At 47.3% G+C, this 12,112-nt stretch overlaps 1 protein-coding gene across 1 annotated transcript in view; it reads right to left on the bottom strand.

Annotated features, from left to right (window-relative positions):
• TTLL11 (tubulin tyrosine ligase like 11) overlaps window positions 1-7,955 on the bottom strand; it is a 229,112-nt gene extending 221,157 nt beyond the window's left edge. Inside the window, exon 1 of the mRNA XM_035015895.1 lies at window positions 7,071-7,955. Within this exon, the coding sequence (XP_034871786.1) occupies window positions 7,071-7,766 (696 nt within the window). The 5' untranslated portion in view covers window positions 7,767-7,955. The remainder of the gene's footprint in view (window positions 1-7,070) is intronic.
• Between the last annotated feature and the right edge of the window lie 4,157 nt (window positions 7,956-12,112).

The following is a 12,112-nucleotide window of genomic DNA, read 5'->3' as shown; positions in this document are numbered from 1 at the left end:
GACAAGAGAAGCAGATGGGGCTACAGAAAGAGTCGTCAGAACTGCCTGCTAGGACTTACAAAGGCATTTATAAAAATCACTAGATAATGGTTCAAACACACCCAGGGAAACAAACACACACACAAATGGCAGCCGAGGCAGCTGTTACAGGCACGACTGGACGTGACATGAAAGGAGAGATATTAGTCCATGTGGAATAGAGAACCAGGGTCACTGCTCTCTCCAGCAAAACACCAACCTTTGCAGAGGAATCTCAGGGACATAACGTGGCTGCAGGGGAGAAGCCACAGGAAGGGAGGAGTTCAAAACTAATGAAAGGACAAGCAAGGTTATTTGCCTGTTCACACCTCCACGTTTCTGTTATAAAACTTAAGGAAGATGTCACAGAAATTCACTGGAGGGAAAGCCAAACAGGTATTCCTACTGGAAACACAGGCACTTTAAAGATTTTCTGATTGAACCCTCCTATCAACCCTACCAAGTATGTGATGCTCATTCCTAGAGATGAGACATCTTCAGCTCAGAGAGGGAGAGCAGTTGCCCAGGGTCACAGAGCCAAGATTTAAACCCATGTCTGGCAATGGTGTTTCCAGAGTCAGTGGGAGGACTGTAGGGATGACAGTAAAGAGTAAAGAAACCAGCTCAGGAAATCCACATCTCGTCCACATAGCTAATGGGTATGTTCCCAGGCACAACCTCAGTCCTCCCTGTGAACTCGAATAGCTACAATAAGCTTCCCACGGTGATGTATTTGATAATTAATACACCAAAGTGTGAGGAAGGCACCAGGTTCAAAATAGCAGCTTTAAATTTTTCAATTAAACTCACAAAACCTTAAAAGTATGATTGGTTCAAAAAGTTTAAGTCCGTGTTATTTTAAAAATTTTAAACCTAGACTATATCACGTTGACATTCATTTAAAATGTAATTGTCCCTTATCCACAGAGAGCTTTGTGGGTTTTTGCTATCTGCTGTATCCCAAGAACCCAAATATAGCCTGGCACAGAGTAGGTCTCAAAATATTTATGAAATGATTCCAATGAGCTGGTCATAGATGCTCTGGTTAATCAGTAACCTATATATGCAGACTAAATTCTATAATAGTTTTTTCCTAGTTTTTAAAAAAAGTAACCAAATAAATAAATAATAAATAATAAATAACCAAAGTCTGTGATTGCTCAAAGGAAGAAAAATGGCTAACATTTACTAACTACTCACAGTGTCAAGCATGGGGTTAAGGCAATTTACACACATTCCCTTATTTAATCTCACAAAAATTCTGCAAGGTAGGTGTCATTGACTTGTTACAGATCAAGAAATTGAGGTCTAGAGAAGGCACTTAAAGAGTGGGCAGTTACTATTATAATATGTCCTTTTCAAAGAACAGATTTGAAAGAAAAAGAAATTGTATGATTGAATTTTTGCGTTCGACTTCTGCTGATACAAACCCAGAATCCAGAATGCTACCAAAATTGAGGCTCTTTACAATAGAGGGTATGTTTACATAACACGGGAAACAGCTCTAGGAATTATGGGCTAAAAAACCAAAATTTTAATTTGTACTAGCCCCTGAACTTGAATATGAGCCCCTGGAACTTATTCTTTAAAGGACTGTTTGAGACATTAGTGTGGATTCGTGAAGCTATTGCACATACCATATTGTTCAAACAATAGCGGTAGTGAATTGTGATTTTTATGGCCAGACAAGCTCAACTGGCAAAGGAAAAATTCTGGTGGACTAGCATTAAAATAGCATGTCTGTTGAAAGGAGAGCATTTGATGGAGTAGGATATAAACCATTCTTACATATAATGTTGTTTTCAAAAAACGGAACGTAAACTGCAATGACTATCATTGGGACGAGAAAGGGAGGTAAGATTAAACTATCCAGTTTTTCATTTTATACTCCTACCTTCTTCCAGAAGGAATGAGATACAGCGATTCATAGAGCAGGACCACATTCCATAGAGGAGCAAGGCAACTCAGCTAGTCAAATGGCACCCAAATTACTTCTCTGTGGGCAGCAACAAAATAGGATTTGGAAGGTACAGTCACCAAATGCTCCCCCTGCCAGGCAGGATATATTTCAACGTGTTTTATTTTAAGTCCTATCTGCAATACCGCTCTCCTGGTTCTGAGCGGCTCCACTGTCATTTGAGAGTTATGAGTCAGACAAACGGGAGGGTTAACGAGTGGAGAATTATAAAACACACCAACAAGTGTGCTTTGGAACAAGACAGACCACTGTTTGAACCCTGACTCTGCCTCTTAATTGCTGTGCCCACCTCAGTGTCTTCAAGCATTATCTGGGACTAAGAATAATAGAGTAACTCCTGGCAGGGTGGATTTTAGCAAAGGATTAGCAAAGAAGACAGTGTAGGACTATACGCTGGTTCCAGGCACAGGCCCTGGATGGTTTTGCCACTTGTTACCTGTGGCCTTGGGCTAGCCCTGCACCAACCTCTCCCTAAGCCTGTAATTTGGAAATGATAATAGCATCTACTTCGGGGGCTTGCTGTGAGGATTACATAAAACAATCCATAGTAAATGTCTGATATAATTTTTAATAAGCATAAAACACTAAGTACAATGCCTGGCACAAAGCAGATATTTAATAAGCAGTAACTAATATTATATAAGTTATAAATAGGACAATATAATAAGTGTATACATATTCTAAAGAAGGCTGGATAAAGTTCAGAAAACAACCCATGATTTGGAGTCTCTGAAACAAAGAGCTCTCACTGTAATAGATCTTGGGGCAGGGGCTTATGCAAGCTATTATCAACAAAGGTCCTTCTATGGAATCTCTCAGTGCCCTTGTTCACGTCAGCTAGCTGGTTTCCACAGCACCACTGAGCATGTATACAGAACCTACATCTCCAAGGAGGGCAGCTCATAACAATAGTGGCATCTATTCTCCTTGGTGTCTTTTCCCTAAGGTTTCATTACTGCTGGTGTCAAAACTGCAAAAGAATATACAGGACTTACACAGTTGAAAGAGGACCATACAAGTCCACAAATATTTACTGAGTATCTACTAGGAGCCAGGAACCATCCCTCTCTTTCATGTGGCAACTTCAATAGTGACTCCATAAACCTGATCTGGCTATTCTAAAATAAACTTTCGCCTTATCTATTAAGTTCACAGAGCTAACATTTGTGAATTTTCCTTTGAGAGGCAAATTTAACTTTGTAGACACAAGTGGATTAGACCTGACCAGCGTGGAGAGAACTGAAAAGAGAATCATCAGAGAGTTGGCGTGGTTCACCTGGGGCTGAGAGAGTGGGCAAGAGAAGCTGAGTCTATATATGGCAAGATCCTGTCATATTCAGACAGAAGCGCAAGCTTCTCTGCGTGGCCTCCAACATCCTCCGTGATCTGGCTCCTTCTTCATCTCTCCTGCTCTCCCACATGCTCCCTATGCTGCCATCGTCCCATTCTGCATACAAAAGCTGATCCATGCTCCCTGCCTTTGTTCCTATTCTGTGTGGAATGGCCTCCACCCATTCAGCACCCAGATTGGACTGCCATTGTGTGCACGTCTGTCCCTCACACTGGGAGCTGCTGGAGGGCAGGGAGTGAATCCCATTCACATCCAGATCTGTAACTCCACCCCAGGGTCTGCAGATAGAGATCCAGTAAGAAACAGTTAAGAGCCCAGAACTGAAGGCTGGTTTCAAACAGAGAGTCTGTTTCAAATGCTAGCTCCGCCAATTACCAGCCGCATGACCTTGGAGAAGTTAACCTCTGTGTACTTCAATTTCCTCTTCCGTAAAATGGAGACAATGAGGCACTTTACTGGGCTGTTGGGAAAATCAAATCACTGCAGCTACATACACAGGGTAAGAGTTATGTAAGCATTCATCACAGCTGCTGACATTCACAATCATTGTCGTTAAATGTATGTGTAATAAAGAAAAGTGAAGGAGGAAGAGAGACCGTGACCTGTAACCGAGCAAATGTTAAATTCACACGCTGGCTACATGCTGCCTTGCTCAATGGACCCTGTGGTGTGGCCCCTCACTATGCACTCACAAAGGAAAGACTTTTACCCTGGTTGGTGTTCATGACCTTATTTCTTACCTGGGCTACCCACCCACCCCTGCACTTTGTTGGTACCTGCTTTATAAGTTACTTGTCATGCAATCAACTTTAGAGTAGGTACTAAAAATACCATAATCATAGCTTAAAGCTGGAAGGAACTTAAAGTTTACCCACTCCAGTACTTTTGAAAGTCCACATTCTAGGGTATCAAGATGAAGTGTGAGCTCTGTGGCAAGTATCATCATTTGGTGAATATGTGCCCCAAGTCAAACACCACTCCCGCCCTCACAGGAGGACCAAGACCTCATAGACTCATAGGGAAGAGTGACATTAAGTGAATAATCACACATCTAATAGTAAAGTCCTACTGAGGTGAGTGAATTTGTTTTAAAATATACCAGAAGGAGCAACTCCACTTGCAGGCCAATATGCTTTCTGACCAAGAAGTAAAAGGCAGGACTGGGGTGGAGGGGGCAGTTACAGGTAATGCCTGGAAACTGCCCCCTACACTGTTCACCAGTGCAAGGGCCTCGTGTAGACTAACATTACCATTATGTGGCTGCCACGGGAGAACCATTAAACTAGCTAGCCCAATCTACCCCCATTTGATAGGCAGACGAAGAAGCCTAAAGAGTTTAACTCACTTGCCAAACGAGCAGAGTCGATATATGGAAGAACCTTAAACTCTTTTAGTGGCTCACTCAGCCTCCCCAAAACAAGTCCACATCCCCCATCTGACCCCTGCTCATTTCCCCAGCCTCCCCTCACCACCATCCTGCCGCCCACTCATATCCAGCCATACTGAACTACATGCAAAGCCCCAAAGGTACCTCTATGCCCATACTACGCCCTCTACCAGAGATCCAAAGTCGACAGCCCCTAAATAACTCCCACTCCTCTTCAACACTCAGAACTCAGTTTATACCTCTCTCCTCCAGGAAACTCTTCTTGAGATGGCCTTCCTCTTCTCCCCCAGCACTTACACCTTTACATAGGGACAGGGAGACACACATCACATAATGTGTTCATCCATTTAACAAGTATTTATTGAACACCTTCTATGTGCCAAGCACCTGAGGATACAGCAGTAAATAAAACAAAGCCCTTGCCCTCGTGGAGCTTACATTCTAATGAGGGAAACAGGTAATAAACAAACAATACATAATATAGTGTCGAGTAGAGTTTAGCGCTATAAAAAAGATAATAAAGAAGAGCAAGGGTTGGAGGAGGGATCACAGGGGAAGGCTTCTCTGAGGAGGTGGCGTCTGCTCAAAGAGCAAAAGTGACAGAGTGAGCCATGCAAATAACTGGGAAAAGAGCATTTCAGGAAGCAGCAGTAAAGATCCTATAATCACTGCAATGATTTTTTTTTTTACTTGTGTTTTTTCCCTACTGAACTATATAAGGTCCTTGAGGGCAGAGGTTACGTCTTAAGCATCTTTGATTCCCAGGGTCCAGCATCCACAGCAAACGCTCACAGACTGAGTGCATGAACCTGGCATGCATGCCTGCTGGTTTCTGAGTCCTTCTGGCTCCATCTCTCAAGATCTAGTCAGCTTTGTGTCTCTCTCTCCCACGGGGCTAAGCTAAGCACAGGCCCTCCTTGGGCCAGTCATCCTCGCCCGGTTCTGGGCCTGGTTTCAGTCCCTGGATTCTCATTAGGACCATGGCACTGACAAGTTCTCCAATTCTATGATGTTTTGGCCCTCATATCTCTGGCCCAGACCTGGGACCCTGCCCAGAACTGGGAGCCCTCCTCCCAGGTATCCTAGGCATAGAAGTCCTCCTCTGAATCCCAAGCCCCAAGCCTGGGGACCCTGACACCCAGGGAGTGGGGAATGGGGAGTGAGACTTCCCCAATGGCTAACCCCTACCTACCTGGAAGTCTGCCCTGCTTGATTCTTGACTTCCCTCCAAACTACATGACTCCTTCCTCTTGGGACATCAACCTTCTGACCTCATCAATTCTTTCTGTGGCCATCTCTCTGTGTGTTCCAACTTCATAAAACCATTCCTGAATGTCTGCCATAAGCAAAGACAGAGCTAAGTACCTGAATCTTCGTGTTGCCTGTTGTGGACTCCTGTTCCATCAGCAGACCATCTGAGTCTAAGTCTCCAGACCTGACTCCCTTAAATCACAACCCCACCACTCCTGGAACCCTGTTAAGTAGCCTTAGAAGCTGAAAAGAAAGTCAAATGGCTTTATGCAGTCAGCCAGCTGCAACAGGCACCCCTCTGTGTCCCTAGTGCTGCATCCCTGCCCCCACCAGGTCTAAAATGGGTCCAGGGATGAATAACCCATTCCTTCACTCGCCCTTGCATCCACCCCTTACTGACACGCACCATATGCCAAGTCCTAGAATGTAAAATACAGTTCCTGCCCTGATGATGATGATGGTGGTGGTGACAGTGATGGAGGAGGAGAGAGAGGTGAGGGTGGTAGGATGTTACCATTTATTGCACACTTGTGCTATGCCACAATAAGCAGTGAGTCTTCTAATACTAATACGAGACAGGTATTATTAGCTTCACTTCACAGAAAGGAAACAGGCTTAAGAGGTGAAGCAACTTGCTCAAAGTCACAGAGCTAAGTGGCAGGGTGTGGTGAGACCCTAAGTCTGTCTGCCTCCAAAGTACCAACTGTTCAACTGCCACACAGTAAGTGCTGAACGAAGAGAACTTAAATGAAGAAGTGAAAGAGAGGGTCCCGGGCCCCGAGGGCCCAAAGCTGGGGGAGGGGACAGGCATAAAAGCTAAGATCTACAACGCAGGGGAGCGCTGAGGGCTAGAAGCCAGGGCCGTAGTGTAGGGGAGCCCGGGGAAGGAGTCGGCCGACCTGACCAGGAGCGGGCTGAAAGCCTTCTGGAGGAAGGGACTTTGGGGGCTGGGCCTCGAAGGATGAGCACCTGGAGCGCGGCGCTCGGCAGGAGCTCCGCCCTCAGCCCTGGCCTGGGCCGCCGGGTCCTCTGAGGCCGAACTGTCCACCCTCCCGCCGTGCCCACGCGGCCGGGCCGGGCCTCACCTCCTTCCACTTGAGCTGGCGGATGCTGATCTTCAGGGCGTCCAGGGAGGTCCTGGCCTTGGAGCTGTCCACGGTGACCGGCCGCCGGGAGCAGTACTCGTCCGCCGAGCGGCCCGAGCTCCGCCGGCAGCCCCGGCCCTTGCTCCGGGGCTTCCGGTGCGGACAGAGGCCCCGCGCCCGCGCCGGCTGCGGCTTGGCCAGGGGCAGCGAGGGCAGCGGCCGCGGGACGACGCGGGCGTCCCCCTCCTCGGCCGCGCGGGGCTGCGCCGGGGCCCCCTCCCTGGGCCGCTCCTCCGGCGCCTCGCGCTCCGGCTCCCCGGCCGCGCCCGAGTCCGCGCCGCCCTGCTCCGCCGCCGCCGCCGGCGCTTCGGCCACCGCCACCGCCTCCGCCTCCCACCCGGCCGCCAGCTCCCTCTCGGAGCTGCCCCGCCGCATGGCGCTCAGGGCCGGTGCCAGCGCCAGTGCCACCGCCGCCGCCGCCGCCGCTCCGCCGCCCCGGCCCGCGACCAAACTGCCGCCGCGGCCACGCGCTCCCCGCCCGAGCCCGTTGCCATGATCGCTCAGGCTTCGGTTGACAAGGGCAGTCGCCTCCTCGGGACGGGGCCCGGGAAGGGACAATCGCCGCCGGAGCCGCGGCCACCTCATAGGCGACGGCGCCCACGTGATCAGGCCTGTCACAGAAGCGGCGGCGGCCATCTTGGAAGAGGGCGGAAAGCCGCCTGGGCCCGCCCGCCCGGGAGACGGCACGGGCCTTCCGAGGGCGCAGAACTTGGGAGAGGCAGAAGATGAGATGGAGGTTACGAAGGTGTTGGGCGCTTGTGCGGCTCCTGAGCCCGGGGGCTGCGGAGGACGGACCAAAATCTCAAACAAGAGGCCCACTTTCCCCCACCTCCCATACACAGTTGCTAGAATAACTCCCTCGGAAGGAGGAGACAGAACCTCGCCCCGTGGAGGGAACTGCACCATCGGGAAGCACCTCAGTCTGACGAGGAACAGGCCCAGTCCAGGCCCTGGGGGAGCAGCTATCCGCTGAAAGAAACACCTGCTGGTCCCGGGAGAGCCCCAGACGGAGAAGGGAGACATCTTTCCCTGCTCTCAGAGAACGCCCCATGGGGTGGAGAAGCCCTACGCATTCCCAGTCAAGTTGAGGGCATTAACACCGCTTTTCTTATTATGTCTTGTGTGTGTGTGTGTGTGTGGTAAAATAAACACAAAAGTTACCATTGTAACTTCTTTTAGGTGTGCAGTTCAAAGGCATTAAGTGCATTCGCATTATTTTGTAAAAACCATCACCAACATCCATTTCTGGAACTTCCATCTTCTCAAAGTGAAACTCTGTACTCATTAAACCATATCTCCCCAGCCTCCCTCCCCCCAGCTCCTGGCAACCACGCTTCTACTTCCTCTCTATGAATTTGACTCCTCCAGGGACCTCATTACATACAAGTGGAATCATACAATATTTGTCCCTCTGTGTCTAGCGAATTTCACTCAGCATAATGCCTTCACGGTCCATCCATGTTGTAGCATATCTCAGAATGTCATTCCTTTCTAAGACTGGATAATGTTTTGCTGCATGAATCTACCACATTGTCTGTACCCATTCACCTGTCAGTAGACATTTGGATTGCTTCCACCTGTTGGCTATTGAGATTAATGCTGCGAGGAGCATGGGTGCACAGATACCTTTTCAAGTCCCTGCTTTAATTTCTTTTGGGTTGCAATATATCTTTAAAGCCAATCCAAGGAGAGCGTTCTCCCCTCTCACCTTAGGGAGCCACATTTGTTTGTTTTTGTTTGTTTGTTTGGGGGTTTTTTTTAGGGAATGCAGTTGGGAAGGTGTAACTTCACCTTCACCAACTTCACCCCAGACTGAAGACAGTAACCGTAACTGCACACCAGTGGCCCCTCTTTCTCACTCATCTCCCCTGGTCTCTTGTCTTTGTTTTGGCCCGGGGATTCCCTGTGTAAATAAACTGCCTTGAAATGCACCAGTCATAAACTCAAGAGGCCCAAACATCCTTTTAGCAGGCAGAGGGCGCTCTCATCTCTTTCTCTGGAGGCCACCGTGGTTTATTTCAGGGTTTAAGTATACTCATGTGACTGCCTGTACCTGAGTTATCTGGGTGCTTATTTAGAATGCAGGTTCCTGAACCCCAACCCCAGAGATTTTGATGCAGAATATTTGGGTGGGACTGGGGGTCTGTATGTTAAATTAGCTCCTCTGCTGATTCGAAGGCACCCAGTGTCAAGAACCATTGATCTAATCTATGTCAAGGCCTTTGGAGATCCGTGGAGCTGTCCGTGGTACCAAAGAGAAGCCCTCACCACCCCCCAATCTCTTTACACCACCCTACTTACCCCACCAAATCCTGTCTCTCCTCCTCCATCCCTGGTCTCATCGAGGGGTACTGCCTTTATTCAGTCATCCATGCTTGAAAGTCGCAGCGCCTTAACTTATTCCTTTCCCCAGCCTCCTAAATCCATCTCCAAGTCGTATACATTTTTCACTGAAATGTCTCTCTCATCTTCCCTCTCTTGTCCATCCTTATTATCGTTGTCCCAATTCAGCCGTCAGCCTGGACCATTGCACCAGCCTCCTCATGGGTTGCCCTACATTGGACCTCACTCAGATGTCTCCATCTTGGATAAGCTTTCCTCAGTGCCCACAAGCAAATAGTTAACTCTCTCTACCCTTCTACTGACATACGTGATAACCCTCTACCATGTCTGTCACACTGTATAGAAATCATCTTAGCCCCCTCCAGTAGTCTGAGAAGGAACATGTCTGGTCTGATTTATCTCTATATGTCATTTCCAGGGGCCAGAACAAAGAGGTCCTCAGAAAGTAGTGTGAATGCATACTTTAATAGTTGCTTTTCACTTCATTTGCCAAATCTGGAAAGACCATTCCATGCAGATATAGTCATATTCATTTGGCCTTGCATCTCAAAAATCTGCCTCAGGGCCTTTGCACATGCCCTTCCTCTGCCTAGAACACTCTTTCTCTAGAACTCTGCCTACCTCTCCTTCAGCATTTAGTGTAGATGATACATCTACAGAGATACCTCCAATTTCTCAATCTAAATCAGCCCTCTTCGGATGAAATAGCAATGCAAGAGAGAAAAACAGGAGGAATTACAGGCAGGGTACAATTAAGTGCCAAATAAGGCAAGGAGTAAAAAAAATTACTTAGGTAGGAGTTCAAGGAATGGAGAATTTACTGTGAATTAGAAAGCTAGATAAGACTTCCTATAAGAGATGGAATATAAACTAAGTCTTCAAGATGGAGTGACAATCAGATAGATAGAAAGTAGCTGGGGTGGTCATTCCAGAGGCTGTGGGCAGGGCTGCCATGTGCTGTCATGCACATACCCAAGGGGCCTCAAAAGGGCTGAAATCCAACTTGTGCTCTGCCCACCAAGCCTCAGCCACTGAGGCTTTGTCCACTGGAAGGGGGCACCTTTGCCAATTGGTTCATAGGCTCCCGGGGCTAGTGGAGGTCCTACAATGAGAGAGAGGTGAGGAAAAGGCACAGTGCAAGTAGATTTAAGAAGTGGATAATCGTAAGTCTCTTTGGGACCACACTGGTTGAAACACTAGCCTTAGAGGGAGGGAGAACAGAAAAGAAGGCCCATTTGATTTCACTGTCAGATCTTTGAACACTTCCGTGAGCTCTGACTCCTCAGGGAACTGTGTTAGTGGAAAATCCAACCCCAAACGGGACTCCTCAAAGAGAAGCCGGCTGAGGAGCAAACAGCAGGTTAGAATGAGGGCCTGGGACGACTTCTCGAAAATAGGAAAATGTGTCAAAAAGTGGATCCCTCCCATAGTTCTCTCCTTTTCCTTCACAGCACTCACTACAGCTTAGAGTGGGAGTCTCGCCTGTCTGTTTATTTGCAGTGGTCTGTCTTGCTGGCCAGAGTCCAAGTGCCAGAAGTAAGGAGCGTGCTGTTCTTGCTGACCACTCGATCCCAAGGCCTAGTTCGGTGCCTGGCAGAACTGTTTCTTGAATGAATGAATGAATGAATGAATGAATGAATGAATGAATGAATGAATGAATGGAAAAGAAAACTCAGATATTCAACAATAAAGAAGTAATGAAGCAAATGGTGGCAAATGCTGTCAATGACAACTCTAGCCGCTTAGGAAACTGTTGATGATGTAACATTAAGCAAACGGGGGCAAGCATTGCAATGACAATGCTGAGACACTGTTCTGCATAAACAGGGCCTGGAAGAATACAGAGACAAAGGAGAACAGCTGTGGATCTTGGCTGAAATTTGCCTCGCAATTTGGGTACACTGTATCAACCTTGGGGCTTTTCATATCCTTAGACCCAGAAAACCATCCCATTTCTAGAGACTTATGCCATGAATCGGAAAGGCAGATGCAGCTTTCCATGGTGATGTATTACCAGGAGCAAACCTCAGCCCCAGGCTCTGACCTAAGCATTTTACATACACCTCATCCTGTAATCTAAACAACAGCCCTGGGATAAGTCCTGTTACGAATCACATTTTACAGATACAGAGAGAAACTGTTACCCTGAGAAGTCACTTGCCCAAGTCACATGGCCAGGAAAGGGTTCCAACTCAGCATGGCGTGACATTAGCACCCAGCTCCCAACACCCACACTCACCCCCACACCAGGACTTTGTGCATAAAAATACTCAACATATGGAAAAGAAGGAAAAAAAAAAGAGTGATGAACCAAAAAACAGAGTCTTAACTATAGAGAACAAACAGATGGTTACCAGAGGGGAGGTTGGGGAGTGGTGGTGAAGTAGGTGAAGGGGATGAAGAGAACACTGATCATGATGAGCACTCAGTAATGTAAGGAACTGCTGAATCACTGTATTGTACACCTGAAACTAATATAAGACTATATGTTAATTATACTGGAATTAAACTTTAAAAAAGTTGTAAAACCAAAAACTAAAAAAATTTTAAAAATAAAAGCTAAAAACATACTCAACATATGTTTATACATAACTGAGCCCATATGTATGTCTATGTATTTATACGTAAATATATATACA

Source organism: Mirounga leonina, unplaced genomic scaffold (genome assembly GCF_011800145.1).
Source record: "Mirounga leonina isolate KUSES-001 unplaced genomic scaffold, KU_Mleo_1.0 Mir_170, whole genome shotgun sequence".
Lineage (NCBI taxonomy): Eukaryota > Metazoa > Chordata > Mammalia > Carnivora > Phocidae > Mirounga > Mirounga leonina.
Note: the sequence above shows the minus strand (reverse complement) of the source record. Positions and strands in the feature narration are given on the sequence as shown.